Raw genomic sequence first — 14,922 nt, 5'->3', positions numbered from 1 at the left:
AAGTGTGTGAGTCCTCCCACAGGAAGTGTGTCTGAGTCCTCCCACAGGAAGTGTGTCTGAGTCCTCCCACAGGAAGTGTGTCTGAGTCCTCCCACAGGAAGTGTGTCTGAGTCCTCCCACAGGAAGTGTGTCTGAGTCCTCCCACAGGAAGTGTGTCTGAGTCCTCCCACAGGAAGTGCGTCTGAGTCCTCTCACAGGAAGTATCTGAGTCCTCTCACAGGAAGTGCGTCTGAGTCCTCTCACAGGAAGTGCGTCTGAGTCCTCTCACAGGAAGTGCGTCTGAGTCCTCTCACAGGAAGTGCGTCTGAGTCCTCCCACAGGAAGTGCGTCTGAGTCCTCCCACAGGAAGTGTGTCTGAGTCCTCCCACAGGAAGTATCTGAGTCCTCCCACAGGAAGTGTGTCTGAGTCCTCCCACAGGAAGTATCTGAGTCCTCTCACAGGAAGTGTCTCTGAGTCCTCTCACAGGAAGTGTGTCTGAGTCCTCTCACAGGAAGTGTGTCTGAGTCCTCTCACAGGAAATGTCTCTGAGTCCTCCCACAGGAAGTGTGTCTGAGTCCTCTCACAGGAAGTGTCTCTGAGTCCTCTCACAGGAAGTGTGTCTGAGTCCTCCCACAGGAAGTGTGTGAGTCCTCCCACAGGAAGTGTGTGAGTCCTCCCACAGGAAGTGTGTCTGAGTCTTCTCACAGGAAGTGTGTCTGAGTCCTCTCACAGGAAGTGGCTGTTCTTTTTTCTTACTCCCGAAGCAGAGCTTTGGAAGATTAGGGGGTGTATTTCACCCACTGTAGCTTCCCAATAGTGTTCACTGGGCCGAATATACATTAACATTCAAAACTGAATACTTCCATAATCCAATAACTGTTCAAAGGCTGCAACCAGCTTTTGAAAAGAAACCACAGAGAAATATGGCAGAGGGAAAATCTGTAATTAAAGAAAATCTGTGCAGCCTTTCCCACTAAGTGAACAAGAGAGAAACCCAAGGAGGAATGCCAAAGGCGTTAAAGACTATTTTTCTCCAGTGAACAAATTTTCTTATGTTCGTTTTCTTGAAGGAGTAGTCAGTCCCCTCTTCTCTTTCCTTTTACTAGAATTATCCTAAGAGACTGCCCTAAGAAAGGGCAGAGTGGGGATGAGCCCATCTACTTACTGTAAATGCAGGGGGTTCCTACAGCCTTAGGGCGTCATGAGGCCTGTTTGGAACCCTCAGCGGCTCCTTCCCACACTTGAGGCTGGATGTAGCAGCCATCTCAGGTAATAACGCTGCCTGACAAGTTTCTCCTGTACAAAAGGCTCACAGCCCCATTGCTGCTGCATGGAGTCTTCAGAAGCCTCCTTCCACGCGGTGTCTACATTTAATATATTATTTGTCTTCTTTGGACACAGTTCAAAGAGGACATGCCGTGTTACAAGTGAGCTGAGTTCAGACAAGAGTACAGCGTTTACTGTCCCGCCGTAAGAAATGGTCCTTGCCTTGCACTGCTGATCCCAGTCACTACAGTATGCTAGTTGGAACTGCATCAAATACAGACGTCCACCTTAGCTCACCAACTGCTGTGTGAACAGCAGGCTCACATCACAAGTGTGACTAGAAGGAGCATGGTGGAAAGCATCCTTGCTCTGTGTCAAGAAGTCGAAGAATAAGGTGTGATGGACTTGGCAGCCACTGGCCAGCCAGCTACAGTGATTTACATTATTTTCCAACATGAAAACGAAATACACATATATTAGCCTTACTTCCTATTATATGTTAATACTACATAATTTCATCCACTTCTATATATATAATTGATAATAAGAATTTTTAATGCTTTGACAAAAAATTAAAATCTCATGGAAAAAAAATCTAATTATTTCCATTGATTATTAAGACTGCTTTGCAGGGCTTTGCTTACATGGTCTAGGGTCTCATTATACACCCCAGGCCGACCGTGGCTTATAATCTCCCTGCTTCAGCCTCCTGAGTGCTGAGATTACAAGCATATACCACCACGGCTGGCCTAGAGGTCACTTTAACAGCCCCTGTACTGTGCAGATACAGGACCTCCTGTGTACTCATCAAATTCATAAAGCCAAGTTTCCTAAAATGACACAAAATAGCAAAACAAATGACCTCCCTAGTACTGGATCAAATATACGTTACACTTCACTTTCCTACTTCCAAATTCCTTTTCAGAACTTATCAAAAAGACAGTCTATTTATCAGGGTATAACTATGGAGAGCTAGAATGATGCTGAGTTGACACAGGGTTCTCCCTGGGGACAAGCTGACCATCCACCTGATTTACGGAGAGGATTCTCGTTCCTTCCGAGTCACCTTTGAACTCTGAAGGCAGTAACGGAGCGTGGCTGTGCCTCATATACTGAGTCGACCACAGGCTCATGGCTATTCCTATGCTAGGAGTGGGGAATATGCCAACAGAAATGGGGTTCCACCAATACCAACGCTTCCGGCACATTAGGGCTATTTTATCTCTAACACACATGGGCTTCTTGTAGAATACTATTTTAATGTGTTACTTTTGTTTATGTTCTGGAACATTTGTTTGATGATGCAAAGATGTGTCTGATTAAATAAAATTCACCTTCCTTCAGGAGGCTGAGTCAGCAGCTAGCTGACAGGAAGTGGTAGGGAGGAGCCAGGTGAGAAAGGGTCTTTAAGGAGGGGCCAGGAGAAGCAGGGGGCTTTTAGGAGGAAGTGAACCACTTGCTATTGAGCCTCTCTGAGGAGCAGAATTCCACCTGAACCTTTGACTCTTGAGTTCTTTAGAGGGACAGAGGTTTAGTTACGTTCCCTTCGTAGCCGGAGCCTGAGGGAACAGAATTCTCTCTGGCTACAGCCCTTGACCTAACTGCTGCTGGGAGCAGAGGGGCTGCAGTTGCTGGTTCGAACAGCCGTGGCTTAAAAGGCAGCAACAATTAAAAAACAGGCCAACACTGGCTTGGTTTTGTTTCCACAGTGGAGAACCACGGTTTTAGTTGTTACCTACCAACTCCCAATGTCGTAAGAAGCCTGGCATGAGGGTTCTTTCCTGAAGACTGGATTGTTTTAACATCATCTAGGTGCTCTTCGCTTGACGACTGAGCAACCTACAGTGACTACTTTGAAGTAACTACAGTAATTTCAACAACAACAACAAAATGATTTTGCCACCTTCCACAGCCGTCAGCAAACACCCAGTAAGAAAAATCTAGCAAGTGACGACTTCCCAGGACAAAGAATTAGTTACCCTCCCCAACCAGCAGTTAACTAGATAAAAAACGTTCAAACACTGAGTCATACACACACGCACACACAATTATGTGCACTAGTTAGTGAAAACAATCCTACCTCAGGGTCGTCGTCATCAAAATCGTGGTATGTGGAATGATCTGGATTATTCACTTTATCCAGCAGCTCTATTGCCAAAGACCTTGTCAGAGGCTGGGTGACAAAGGGGTGCTATAAAACACACAGAACACTTTAGAAACTTGATGAAACATCTTATCTTATGAATAGGAGACTGTCTGGGGGTAGAATCATACCTGTAGTAGCTTTTCTGCATTGGGTCTTTTTTTTGGATTTTTGGTAAGTGCCATCTTCACAAAATGATGAAAACTATTTGACCTGAGAAAGGTTGAAAATTAAGCTTCTGTATTTTAATTCCCTTTTGCTCATTTTGCTATAAAAGTCAATAAACAAAGATACTTACCACTTCAACTTATCTTTTAGTTTAGGAGGCTGAAAATTACTCTTTGTCATTAGAAATAATGCCCTGAAAAACAAATAAAACATTGCATATTTCAACATTTCACATTCTAATAAGAGGAATATCTAGTCCCAACAAGACTAAAGTAAATTCATGGCATGGTAAATAAGCGTCAATCTGCACTGGGCAGATCTGCACTGACCTCATTGGGTGAAGGTCGAACATGGGTGGCTGAAGCTCAGCCAGCTCGATGGCAGTGATGCCCACCGCCCAGAGGTCACACAGCTGGTTGTACCCTCCTTTCCTCTCAACAGCTGCCACTTCTGGGGCCATCCTGCAGGGAATATTCAGAAAACAGAAACCTTGTGTTTAGCGTGCCCCCTTTACTCTTACAAGAGGCACACGGACTTGTCAATTGCTAAAGTAAGTTCTGGTTAATCCTTGATGTCTGAAAACAGATAGGCCATATTAAAAAGACCCACTTTCTCCGAGTTCCTGATGTCTCATAGGAGGCATCTCAACCTCCCCAGTGTTTCCTTCATCAGTCACCTACACTACACAGCAAAAGACAGGGCTGTAAGGGTTTTTTTTTTGGTTTTTTTTTTTGGTTTTTCGAGATAGGGTTTCTCTGTGTAGTTTTGCGCCTTTCCTGGAACTCACTTGGTAGCCCAGGCTGGCCTCGAACTCACAGAGATCCGCCTGGCTCTGCCTCCCGAGTACTGGGATTAAAGGCGTGCGCCACCACCGCCCGGCACTGTAAGTTTTTTATAAAAGTCATTTTAGCCCTAGTTGACTTTTAAAAATTTGTATTTGATAAAGGGACAAATGAATATAAGAAATTACATTTATCATGCCTCACTTAAACAAAACAAAAACCCAGTAGCAGTTGAGTAGTGAGGGTCAGACTAGAGATGTCCGGGGAATGGGAGCATTGATGTTGAAGGCATGGCAAAACTATACAGTGGTAAAAACCAGAGCAGTGCTGTGCCTGCCCACCACTGCTCAGTGTTCAGCTAAGCCACCCAGGCACAGCTTCGTGGCAGAAAGGATGGAGTAATGAATGAAAGGCAGGACAGGTTTCCTACAATAGTAAAGACTATCCAGAGACAGGTATGGGCAGAAAGGAAGGTCTGTGGATGAGACTGCTAGAAAAAGATTGAAGGATTGAACTGGGGCCTGGTAGGGAAGATTCCAAATGCCAGAAACCTGCCTTTGATCTCAGTCAACCAAGACTGCACAAAGGTTTGGGGAGACAGCTCAGTGGTAGACTGTTTACTTAGCATGTTTGAGGCCCTACGTTCAGTTCCCAGAAACACCAAAACCAGCAAGGTTCTTGAAAACTGTGACTAGTATAATCATCAGAACATGTAGGAAGAAAATGATAAATATAAAAACATTAAAATATGGGTTAAGTATTGGGAACCTAACAACTGAATCAAACTTTAAAGACTTCCCTGCCTTATGAAAATCAGTATGTAGTATATTTTTTGGCCAAGCAATCCATCCATAAGAATACATGTTTAAATTACTAAACTCATTGATTACCTTCATGCACCCTGTCTTAGGCCTAGGAATTCTGACCAGTCCTTTTTTTTTTTTTTTTTTTTTTTTTTTAAAGAAATGCTGTATCCAACAATGACAGGACAACAAACATCTTTAAGTCAGTTAAACTAAAGTTACCAATATGGGGTACCAATGAAGGACTTCCGCTTGGCAATTGTGGCTGTTATCTGTGCTGAAACTCCAAAATCAGCTATTAAAAAAGAGAGAGAGAAAATGAAATCATTTAAGGTAATACCAAACTTTCAATAACTACTCTCATCCATTCACAGAAGTGGAACCCCCTCACCCATGTTATATTTTTAACTTCGATGGACTACTGAAATTTCACACAGCGGTCTGTAGCACAGCCAGATGGATTCCCCCGTAACTTGCATGAATCAAACAACAACAACAAAGGTTAAGATCAAATCATTTTTATAGGAAAGAACGGGCTTGGGAAAACGGAAACCCACACTTACTGATATAATTTCTAGTTTCTAGGACTATTTCAAGGAGTACTACTAGAAAGGACCTTTAAGTAGCTGTCTATTCTAGTCACTCTCTGCCAGACGCAGAGTGACATCTGCAGGCTAAGATGGCCACTGGTAAACCCACCCACCTTGAAAAGACCCCAAGATGACAGTCCCCAAATCCTGACCTCAGCAGCACAATGCAGTCACTAGTGGGGATTTGTCACGACTCCCCAGGCATGCTCAGTTCTAGTATTTTCTAATGTGTTTGACGACTCTAAACTCATCCTACAAGAAAGCAAGGTATGGAACATCGCCACGGATGGGCTGCTCGTAGAAACTGCTCACTAGGTAAGATACCAAGGGCACAGGACTGAATCCTTCCTACTTTTCTCATACTGGCAGGCTGCTTAGGAAAACTATCTTGTATGTTAATTACTAGATAAATACTGTCAATCTGATTAATCCTACAGTAGACTGTAGTTCAAGGCAGTTTTATTGGTTTGTTTATGTTGTGGAGCCAGGGACAAACCTAGTGCCTTGTACATTCTGGACAAGGGCTCCCACTAAGCTAACATCCAGAGCCCTATTGACATTTTTATAAAACAAATGTATATTTTGAAATTTAGTTTGTCCTAAATAGTTTCAAAATAATTTTTCCATATTTGTTAAAACATTCTTGTTATCAGTTAATAAAGTTACTATAGTGAATACTTTTCCTGTTTTAAACTCATACAGAGTCATTACTGGTTCTGAACTTTACTGTAATTATACCTTGTAAGTTACTGTTTAAAGTAAAGCAACACTTAGCATTGAAATTCTTTTTTTTTTGGGTGTTTCAAGACAGGGTTTCTTTGTGTAGCTTTGCACCTTTCCTGGAACTCGCTTTGTAGACCAGGCTGGCCTCGAATTCACAGAGATCCGCTTGGCTCTGCCTCCTGAGTGCTGGGATTAAAGGCATGCGCCACCTCCGCCCGGCTTAGCATCGAAATTCTATTCTTATATAAATAATAGTGCATTTGCTTTTTAAAGTTGGATAAATGATGTAGGATTTTTGAAGTTACTGGACATTTATTGCTTTATTTTTGTCCTCATTTCTGGTTACAGTTTTATAGAGATTTCCTACTGGAAGCCCAGCCCCTGGGTTTAGAGGTAGAAGAGTCCCAACGCATATGACTTCATGGTGTCTTCGCAACAATCTGTTTCTTGTGAAAGACAAACTGTTTAAGGGGAAGGAAATGAGAGGTGACTGGCCTGCAATGAGATCTTCACTGAAAAATAAATATGCTATTCCTAGGGATAACCAAGGACAGATGGAGACTTGCAGTCCTAAAAAAACAAATATGCTATCCCTAGGGGTGATCTAGGACAGAGGACTTGTAGTCCTGAAAAACAAGACAAACAAAACCCCCAACCAAGCCCAACTACAACTCAGAAAAGATGTGTGCATGCACTGGAATTCTGATTTACTTACCTAATTTCACATGACCGTTATCCGTTAATAGAATGTTAGCGCCCTTCAAAGGGAGAACATTTTAGTTGAGTGGAAGGCAGACATTTTATTAGGTGAAACATATACTAGGTTAACTATACATATTAAATAACCACAGCCTTAGATCTAGAAATGCTTAAATTTAAAATGTGATCAATTAAAATGTTACATAATTATAGAAAACATTGCTGTCCACTTTTTATCTAATTTCATGATGTTTACATAATGTGGTCCCCTAAAAAGGGCTCCTTGCTAATAACAAGACATGAATGCTAACACAGAAGTGACACATTTTAATCTAAATGCTACTTCTTGGCTGATCACATACCATTGCTACACTCTATTTTAGCCTCGCATTTCATTGCTCTGATTGTACTTTAAACTTGACTACTGTATTTCCCATCCTTAAAAAGTCCCCCTACCCCCCCCCCCCCCCCCCCCGGAACTCACCACTGCAGGCACATGACTGTCCTGCTTCTTGGTAGATGAGGCTTTCTCAAGAGGTTAGGGTCAGCTAGCACACCCATCACTAGCTGTGGGTCTACAGCTACCCCCATGCAACTTTTAAATACCAAAGCAGGCAGCTCTTTAATCCAACGTGCTGGTATGATTGCAACTCAAGGGAAATGTTCTTAGATCCCCTACCTCTAACTGACAAGAGAAAAAGACACAGCAGAAGAGTAGAAGGGAAAAAAGAGAGAGAGGGAGGAAGAGAAAGGAAAGAAGGAAGGAGGGAGAGAGAGAGAAAGAAAGGAATAAACAAACACACAGTTTGTTTATAGGAGGTGGTGGCACACACTGTTAATCCCAGCACTCCTGAGGCAGAGGCAGGCGAATCTCTGTGAGTTCGAGGCCAACCCGATCTACAGAGTGAGTTACAGGACAGCTAAGGCTACACAGAGAAACCCTGTCTCAAAAAAACAAGAAAAAAAAAATTGAGAGAAAATGGAGACTTTTAGACCCTAGACCATGATCCATGAAGTGGAGCTACAGCCGCTCACAACGCCCCTGGTCTCTGGGACAATGTGGAAAGGAAGGCGATGTCAACGGGCCACATCAGGGCTTCACTCTGCCTCCCTCTGAGCAGTCAGACCTCCATGTTCTCTCCCACGGTCAGGTTAACGTTCCTAAGTTATAACTTCTGTCATTCCACATACACATCACAGCTTCTGACCCATCTGTTCGTCCCTCTATCCATCCCCTCGCTTCTCTCTGAGAGACAACTGACTGCCAGCCAGGCACGTAAGTTCTGGTGTCCAGTAATAAACAAGTTCCAGTGTTTGTGTGTGTAGGTGAGAAAGAAGATAAAAAATGATTATTTCTGGCCCAACAGAGGATTCAAAGTCAGGCAGAAACAAACTCTCTGAAAACAAAAAATGGGAAGAAGTCCTCTGAAAGCTGACGATATTTGAGCAGAGTTCTCAATGAAGTAAGTGTAGACAGCCACACCCAAATTTGCGACAAGAACATTATAGGAAGAAAGGACAGCAAACACAAAGACCTAGAAGCAGAATGAGCTTGAAATATTCCAAGAACTGCAAATTTAGTGTGGCTGTGCTGTGGGACATTTGTCCACTGTGAAGATATATTGCTGTGATTGGTGTAGTAAAACGCTGAATGGTCAATAGCTAGGCAGGACGTACAGGAGGGACTTCTGGGCAGAGAAAGGAAGCAGGAGGCATTAATGGAGGTATGAGAGAGATCGTAATGAGTTGGATACACAGAATGGGATAGAGGTAAAAGCCATGTGGTAGAACATAGTTTAATAAAAATACGGGTTAATTTAAGTTATAAGAGCTAGTTAAAAACAAACCTAAGCTAAAGACCAAGCTTTTATAATAAGAAGTCTCCATGTCATTATTTGGGGGCTGGAGGGAAGAGAAAGACTCGTTACATGGCTGAGTCAAAATGAGTAAAAGAGAGGAGCGGAGTGTGAGGCGACCTCAGAGAAATGCATGCAGGGCCTGGATCACACATAACCTTGCTGGCCACATTCCAAGCGCCTGCATTTCTCAGTGAGTACTATGGGAAGTCAATGGTGCTGGTAGGCAGGGGAGTGACATGACCTGACTTTAAAAGGTCATTCTGTTTGTCAAATACAGCAGTAACTATAGAACCACTCAAGGACGGAAGCATTGAGAGCAGGAAGAAGGCTCCCACAGACACAGGCGGGACAGGACAGGGTGGAGGCTTAGACAAGGGCAGAGGCTGTGCCGACGGTCACAATTTACCCAGACCCCAGTCTGACATGAGTCCTTGCACAAAGAAACACAAAACTGCCCAGCCAAGCTCATCACCTACAAAACCCACACTCTCCCTGCTCAGTAATATAATACAGATATTATAGTCTCCAGAAGGGCCTCATACTTCACTTTGTATTTCTGTTCAGATTGTTCTTTCAACTTGGAGAACACGCCAATCTCCACTTCTGACAAAAACCTACCAATCCTCCCCACTCATCCAATGCCAAGGACTGGACCCTTCCTTAGCACTCCGACCTCCACAGAAGCTCCTTTACCTTGGAAGCACAAAGCCCCCTGCTCGTGTCTTTTAAGGGCTTCTGGGAAATACCTAAAGCAGGAGTCCACGAGTCCACTTACGTTCCAGGGAACACTGGACTGTGTGGGCATGTGGGCATTCTCTGAGGACAGAGTCCAAGGCTTTCCTCGGAGACTAGGAGAGCAACAAGAGTCACTTTTCCCTCAAAAGGTCAGAAATTTAGAACTTGAGAAAGTAACAGAGGGAGAGAATGGTATAAGGAAGTAAACGAAGAAGAAGGAAATAAATGGAAGGAAGAACCATCTCCAGTGGGGAGAGTGCAGTAGAAACCCCCTCAGGAGTCCTGTCAGCCTGAGCCAATCCCCGCCTGGCCAGTGCCGCTGTCCTTCAGGAGTGACCAGGGCTTCCTCCACCCACGCGGACACATTACTAATGATATCTTTCACTAATTTAAGAGCGCCAGACTAGTAGATGATACAGTAATCGTGCAATTTACTGTGATTTTATGGAAGCTACGGAGCTAATTTGTACCTTATAAACAATTAAGTTACAAATGAGATGAAAAGCCAGGCGGTGGTGGCGCACGCCTTTAATCCCAGCACTCGGGAGGCAGAGCCAGGCGGATCTCTGTGAGTTCAAGGCCAGCCTGGGCTACAGAGTGAGTTCTAGGAAAGGTGCAAAGCTACAGAGAGAAACCCTATCTCGAAAAACCAAAAAACAAAAACACACAAAACAAAACAAAAAGCAAGCAAACAAAACAACCATAAAAACACTAATCCAGCCAGGTGTGGTGGTGCTTGCCTATGATTCCAGCACTTGGGAGACAGAGTCAAAAGGAACAGGAATTCAAATACATTCTCAACTACATAGTAAGTCTGAGGACAGCCTGATCTACATGAACGATGTCTCTAACTACCTCCAAACCAAAACCAACCGAACAAAACTCCAAACTAACCCACTCGACCCCACATTTTAGATGGCAGTCTACGTAGTCCTGCCTCAACAATGCTCCTCTAAGAATGTAATGAGACTCACCACAGATCACTCACGTTTATTATTGTAATATATTTCAGGTAGCAAACTTATCAAATAGAATAATCAAAAGAAGTCTGCTCAGTGATTTTTAAAGTGAAAAACAGGTCATTTAAAAGCAAAAACAAAAAACAAAAAACAAAAAAAACCAGGCCAAAAATATAATGTATACCTTTATATCTCTGTGCATTTTTCCTTTACTGTGAAGATAATACAATCCCTAGAATTTAAAAAAAAACAATAGAAAAATAAGCAAGATTTATCATACAGCACAAGTGAGTAGTGGCCACCATTTTATTTACTCTTTATAGAAAACCAAGTATCAACTCATTGTAATGAACTATTATAGAAGACACCAGAGTCCAGACGAGAACGAGAAAAAAAGCGCAGACAGAACCACTAATTCTTCTAATATAACACTTGGTGAACTGTGCAAACAGTCTGAATTTTTGAAGTGTATGTCCCACTAGAATCAGAATACATTTCAATTTCTCTGATATTACTGAATTTTCAAGCCTTTCTTTGTCTTTAAGAGGAATATACAGACCCATAGTTCTTGAAGTCTAGGTTATATTATAATCTTTAGGCTTTATAGTATTTAATTGTAAATATAGCTTGTATTTCTAACAGTTTATAAATGTATTAAGGGCCAGAGATATAGCTTGGTGTAGAGCACTTGTCTAGCATGTGTGAGGCCCTGGGTTCAACCCCGACACCACAAAAACAGAACAGTACACGTAAGTAAAATAATACAACTGTATTAACTAGATGATCTTGTCCCCTAACAGTAATGCATAGTACACAAGCATTTAATAAAGAATAGCACTTTAAATATGACTTGCCTGTAGTGTTTCTCTGCTAACATACGCAATCTGCAGTTCTGAGAGGGGCCCAGTTACTGTAAGAGAAGAAAATCAGTATCAGCAAGATTAAGCAACACATGCTTTCACTAAGTGACATACAAATCCCATTAAGAACAGACTCAACATACCTAAGCAATTCTACTAGACCCAATGTCAAAAAGGCAGAGTTTTCACTGTGATTCTTTTTAAGTCTGACATGCTCACTGCTGTATTTCCAGTGTTTGCAACAATGCCTGACACAGCAAAGCCATACTATGTTTATAAACAAATGAATGACTAAAATTGATTTTATTTTATACCTTGCTGATCCAATATTCACAGATGTTAAAAGAATGCCCAAGTGGCATAAGCTTTCATTAAGGTTTCTTTATTGATGAGTAACATGTATCACAGCTGGCTTTAAATCAATATTTTCCCTAAAAGTATCACCATTGTAGTTATAAAATTAAAGCATATTCTCTATGAAAATTCTAGTCAATACAGAAGAAAGCAAAGGTCTCTTCCCTATCCAGAATATTACTCAATAATATAAAAAGTTCCATCTATAATCTATAAGTTGATTTTACATAGGCATTTTATATAACATGATCTTCAACTTATAATGGGTTATGTTCTAGATAAATCCACTTTAAGTTGACAATATTCTAGGTCAAAAATGAATTTCATATACCAACATATGCCATCACAGCTAAGCAGTCCTGGACACAGAAGCATCAGTTGCTATCTCAAGATCTGGTTGCTCAGTGGGATCTGTGGCTTGCTAACACTGTCTACTAATGTAACCAAGAGCACATGAGCTCTCACCATACATGGTAGAGAACAGCCTGGGCAAAGGCCAAACTCCAAAGCTGGCATATGGTTTGTACTGAATCTACGTGTATGCCTTTCACACCACTGCTAAGTCAGAAGCCTGGGAGCTGAGCCATGGTAGCTTTACACACACTGCACAGACAAAGGATCACAACCAAACTCAGCACACCCATTCGGAAACCTGCTCTGTCACTAGAGCAGACACTTCTCCACAGCCATGGACTGCTACGTGCTGCTTCAAGACTGTGGAAAGAAGAGGAGGCCCTCCCTTGTCTCCTCCAAAGCTCCCGTGCTGGGTCAGGCTGGCACCTCTGTAATGGGGGAGAGAAAGCAGCAAGCAGCCAAGGATGTTACAAACACCACATCCCTGAGAAGAGCGAGGGGGTAAAGCATCTCCCACAGAGGCTGCTGCTGTTTATCTCCCACATGTAAAATACCAGGGGAAGCAAAGCTGCAACCCCATCCACGGAGAAAGTTCAACTGGGAATCTCTGCTGGGTGTTTAAGTCCCCAGGTTGATGGTGTTGCCTTTGTTGGCTGTCATGAGGCTGCCCCAGGCAGGCATTTCTGCTGGATGCTATAGAGTCATGATTTGGTGTGATCTGAAGCTTCTATTTATCTGCCTCTTGCTACCTTCTTTTACTTTTGCTTGCTATATGCTTAATTACTTCATTCACTGAAAACTGAAAGTATGGTAGTCATAGCTTATCCTCCGGATGTACATACTATTTCCTGGGTGTGCATTTGCTATGGTTTGAGTATATGTTCCTCTAAAATTCATGTGGAATCTTTTTCATGGTGTGTGTGTGTGTTCACCTGTGATTGCACAAGTGTGTGCAGGCCACAGAATGATGTTGGGTATTTTTCTCAATCACTCTCAAACTTATATATTGGGACAGGGTCTCTCTCTTTAATATGGAGTTCACCACTTTAGCTGGTCTAGCTAGCCATCTTAAACCCAGAGTCCACCACCTCAGCTGGTCTAGCTAGCCATCTTGCTCTGGGGATTGCCTGTCTCCATCTTCCAAGTGCTGGGATCACCGGTGGAACACATTAGCTTGTCTTTACATGGGTGCCAGGGTTCCAAACTACTGTCTCCACACGTGCATGGTAAACACTTCATCCTCTAGCCTCGCATGTTGAATCTTCAGTGTGATAGTATTAGCAGGTTAAGACCTAGGAGATGGGCCCCATGAAGAGGCTAATTTTTTAAGAATGAGATTAAAAGCATTGTGGCAGTCTTCGTGGCCTTTCCTTTCCGTTTACCATGTGACGGCACTAGATGCTATCACCTATCTTCCTGGACACTCAACTTGCTGCTAGCACCTCGATCTTAGACTTCTCAGTCTCCAGGACTATAAGAAATAAGTTTCTTCTGCTTATGGATTACCCAGTGACTATGGTATTTAGTAATGTCATGGTTAATCTTCATTGTCAATGGGATTATGTAACAATCGAGAAAATTAGTGAAGCACACCTGAGTGTCTGTGATGGCCTTTGTATAGACAATTGGATCATGAGGGTCCTGACTTAATAAATATATTGCTATTTTGATGGATTTATAATATCATGGGAATATGGAGAGTAGTGAAAAGTAAGAAGCGTTGGGGGGACGGCTGGAAGAAACAGGCCACTGGGGACAGGTCCTTAGTGTTGTATCTTGCCCTGGACCTCTCAGTACTGACTTTTTCTTTGCTTCTTGTCTGTCAAGATGTGAGCAGCCTCTTCCACATGCTCCCACTGCCATGGTGTTCACTCTTTTGGCCGTACCAGGTTTCCATGAAGTAATTAGTGTCCTGGCAGTATGTAATACTTTTGACTAGGCTGTAATGCTGTATGCTTGTGTGGACATGTCAAACATGTTTCCTTTTCTTTTTGTAGATACCTCCCCACTCTGCCATCCCCCACTCTCCCACCCCCTCACCCCATATCCATGCTGTCATTATGTAGGGAACAGTATAACATTCTAGGTTTCTTTATCCAATGAAAGAGAAGTTCTTCTCTTCCTAGAATCCTAGAGTTTATGAGGTTTTCATTTGTTTTATTTTTAAAAGTTGTAATTTGGCCAGGAGGTAGTAGCACACTCCCTTAATACTAGCACTCCGAGAGGCAGAGGCAGGCAGATCTCTGTGAGTTCAAAGCTAGCCTGGTCTATGGAGCTAGTTCTAGGACAGCCAGAGCTACACAGAGAGACCCTGTCTCAAAAAAAGTTATAATTTGAGTGAAGGATACGGTTTGGTGGTAGAGCCCTGCTTACCATGCACGTGGCCCAGGTTTCAATTTCAAGCATCACACATGCTCTTCCGTCTGGCTTTCAAGGCTCTCACATCTGACTTTGGCCCCCATATGCACCATCCTAGGCTAGCTGGAGTGACCTCCTGAGGGCCACAGTGACACTGCTCCATCACCGACTATTAGAACACACTTCCTCCCATCTCTACCCAAGAGCTGCCTGTCGTCTCAAGATGAACCAGGCCTGCGCTCCCCTCTGAGCTTTGGAAGATGATTTCAGAAAACCTACCCTTCCTTTC

At 42.9% G+C, this 14,922-nt stretch overlaps 1 protein-coding gene across 2 annotated transcripts in view; it reads right to left on the bottom strand.

Annotated features, from left to right (window-relative positions):
- Map4k3 (mitogen-activated protein kinase kinase kinase kinase 3) overlaps positions 1-14,922 on the bottom strand; it is a 150,309-nt gene that overhangs the window by 56,831 nt on the left and 78,556 nt on the right. For both annotated transcript variants that reach the window (XM_059248481.1, XM_059248482.1), the window contains exons 5-12: positions 11,562-11,617; positions 10,892-10,939; positions 7,171-7,213; positions 5,365-5,437; positions 3,887-4,018; positions 3,688-3,750; positions 3,521-3,602; positions 3,327-3,437 (exon numbers count right to left, since the gene is read on the bottom strand). In XM_059248481.1, the coding sequence (XP_059104464.1) occupies positions 3,327-3,437; positions 3,521-3,602; positions 3,688-3,750; positions 3,887-4,018; positions 5,365-5,437; positions 7,171-7,213; positions 10,892-10,939; positions 11,562-11,617 (608 nt within the window). The remainder of the gene's footprint in view (positions 1-3,326; positions 3,438-3,520; positions 3,603-3,687; positions 3,751-3,886; positions 4,019-5,364; positions 5,438-7,170; positions 7,214-10,891; positions 10,940-11,561; positions 11,618-14,922) is intronic.

Source organism: Peromyscus eremicus, chromosome 22, assembly GCF_949786415.1.
Source record: "Peromyscus eremicus chromosome 22, PerEre_H2_v1, whole genome shotgun sequence".
Lineage (NCBI taxonomy): Eukaryota > Metazoa > Chordata > Mammalia > Rodentia > Cricetidae > Peromyscus > Peromyscus eremicus.
Note: the sequence above shows the minus strand (reverse complement) of the source record. Positions and strands in the feature narration are given on the sequence as shown.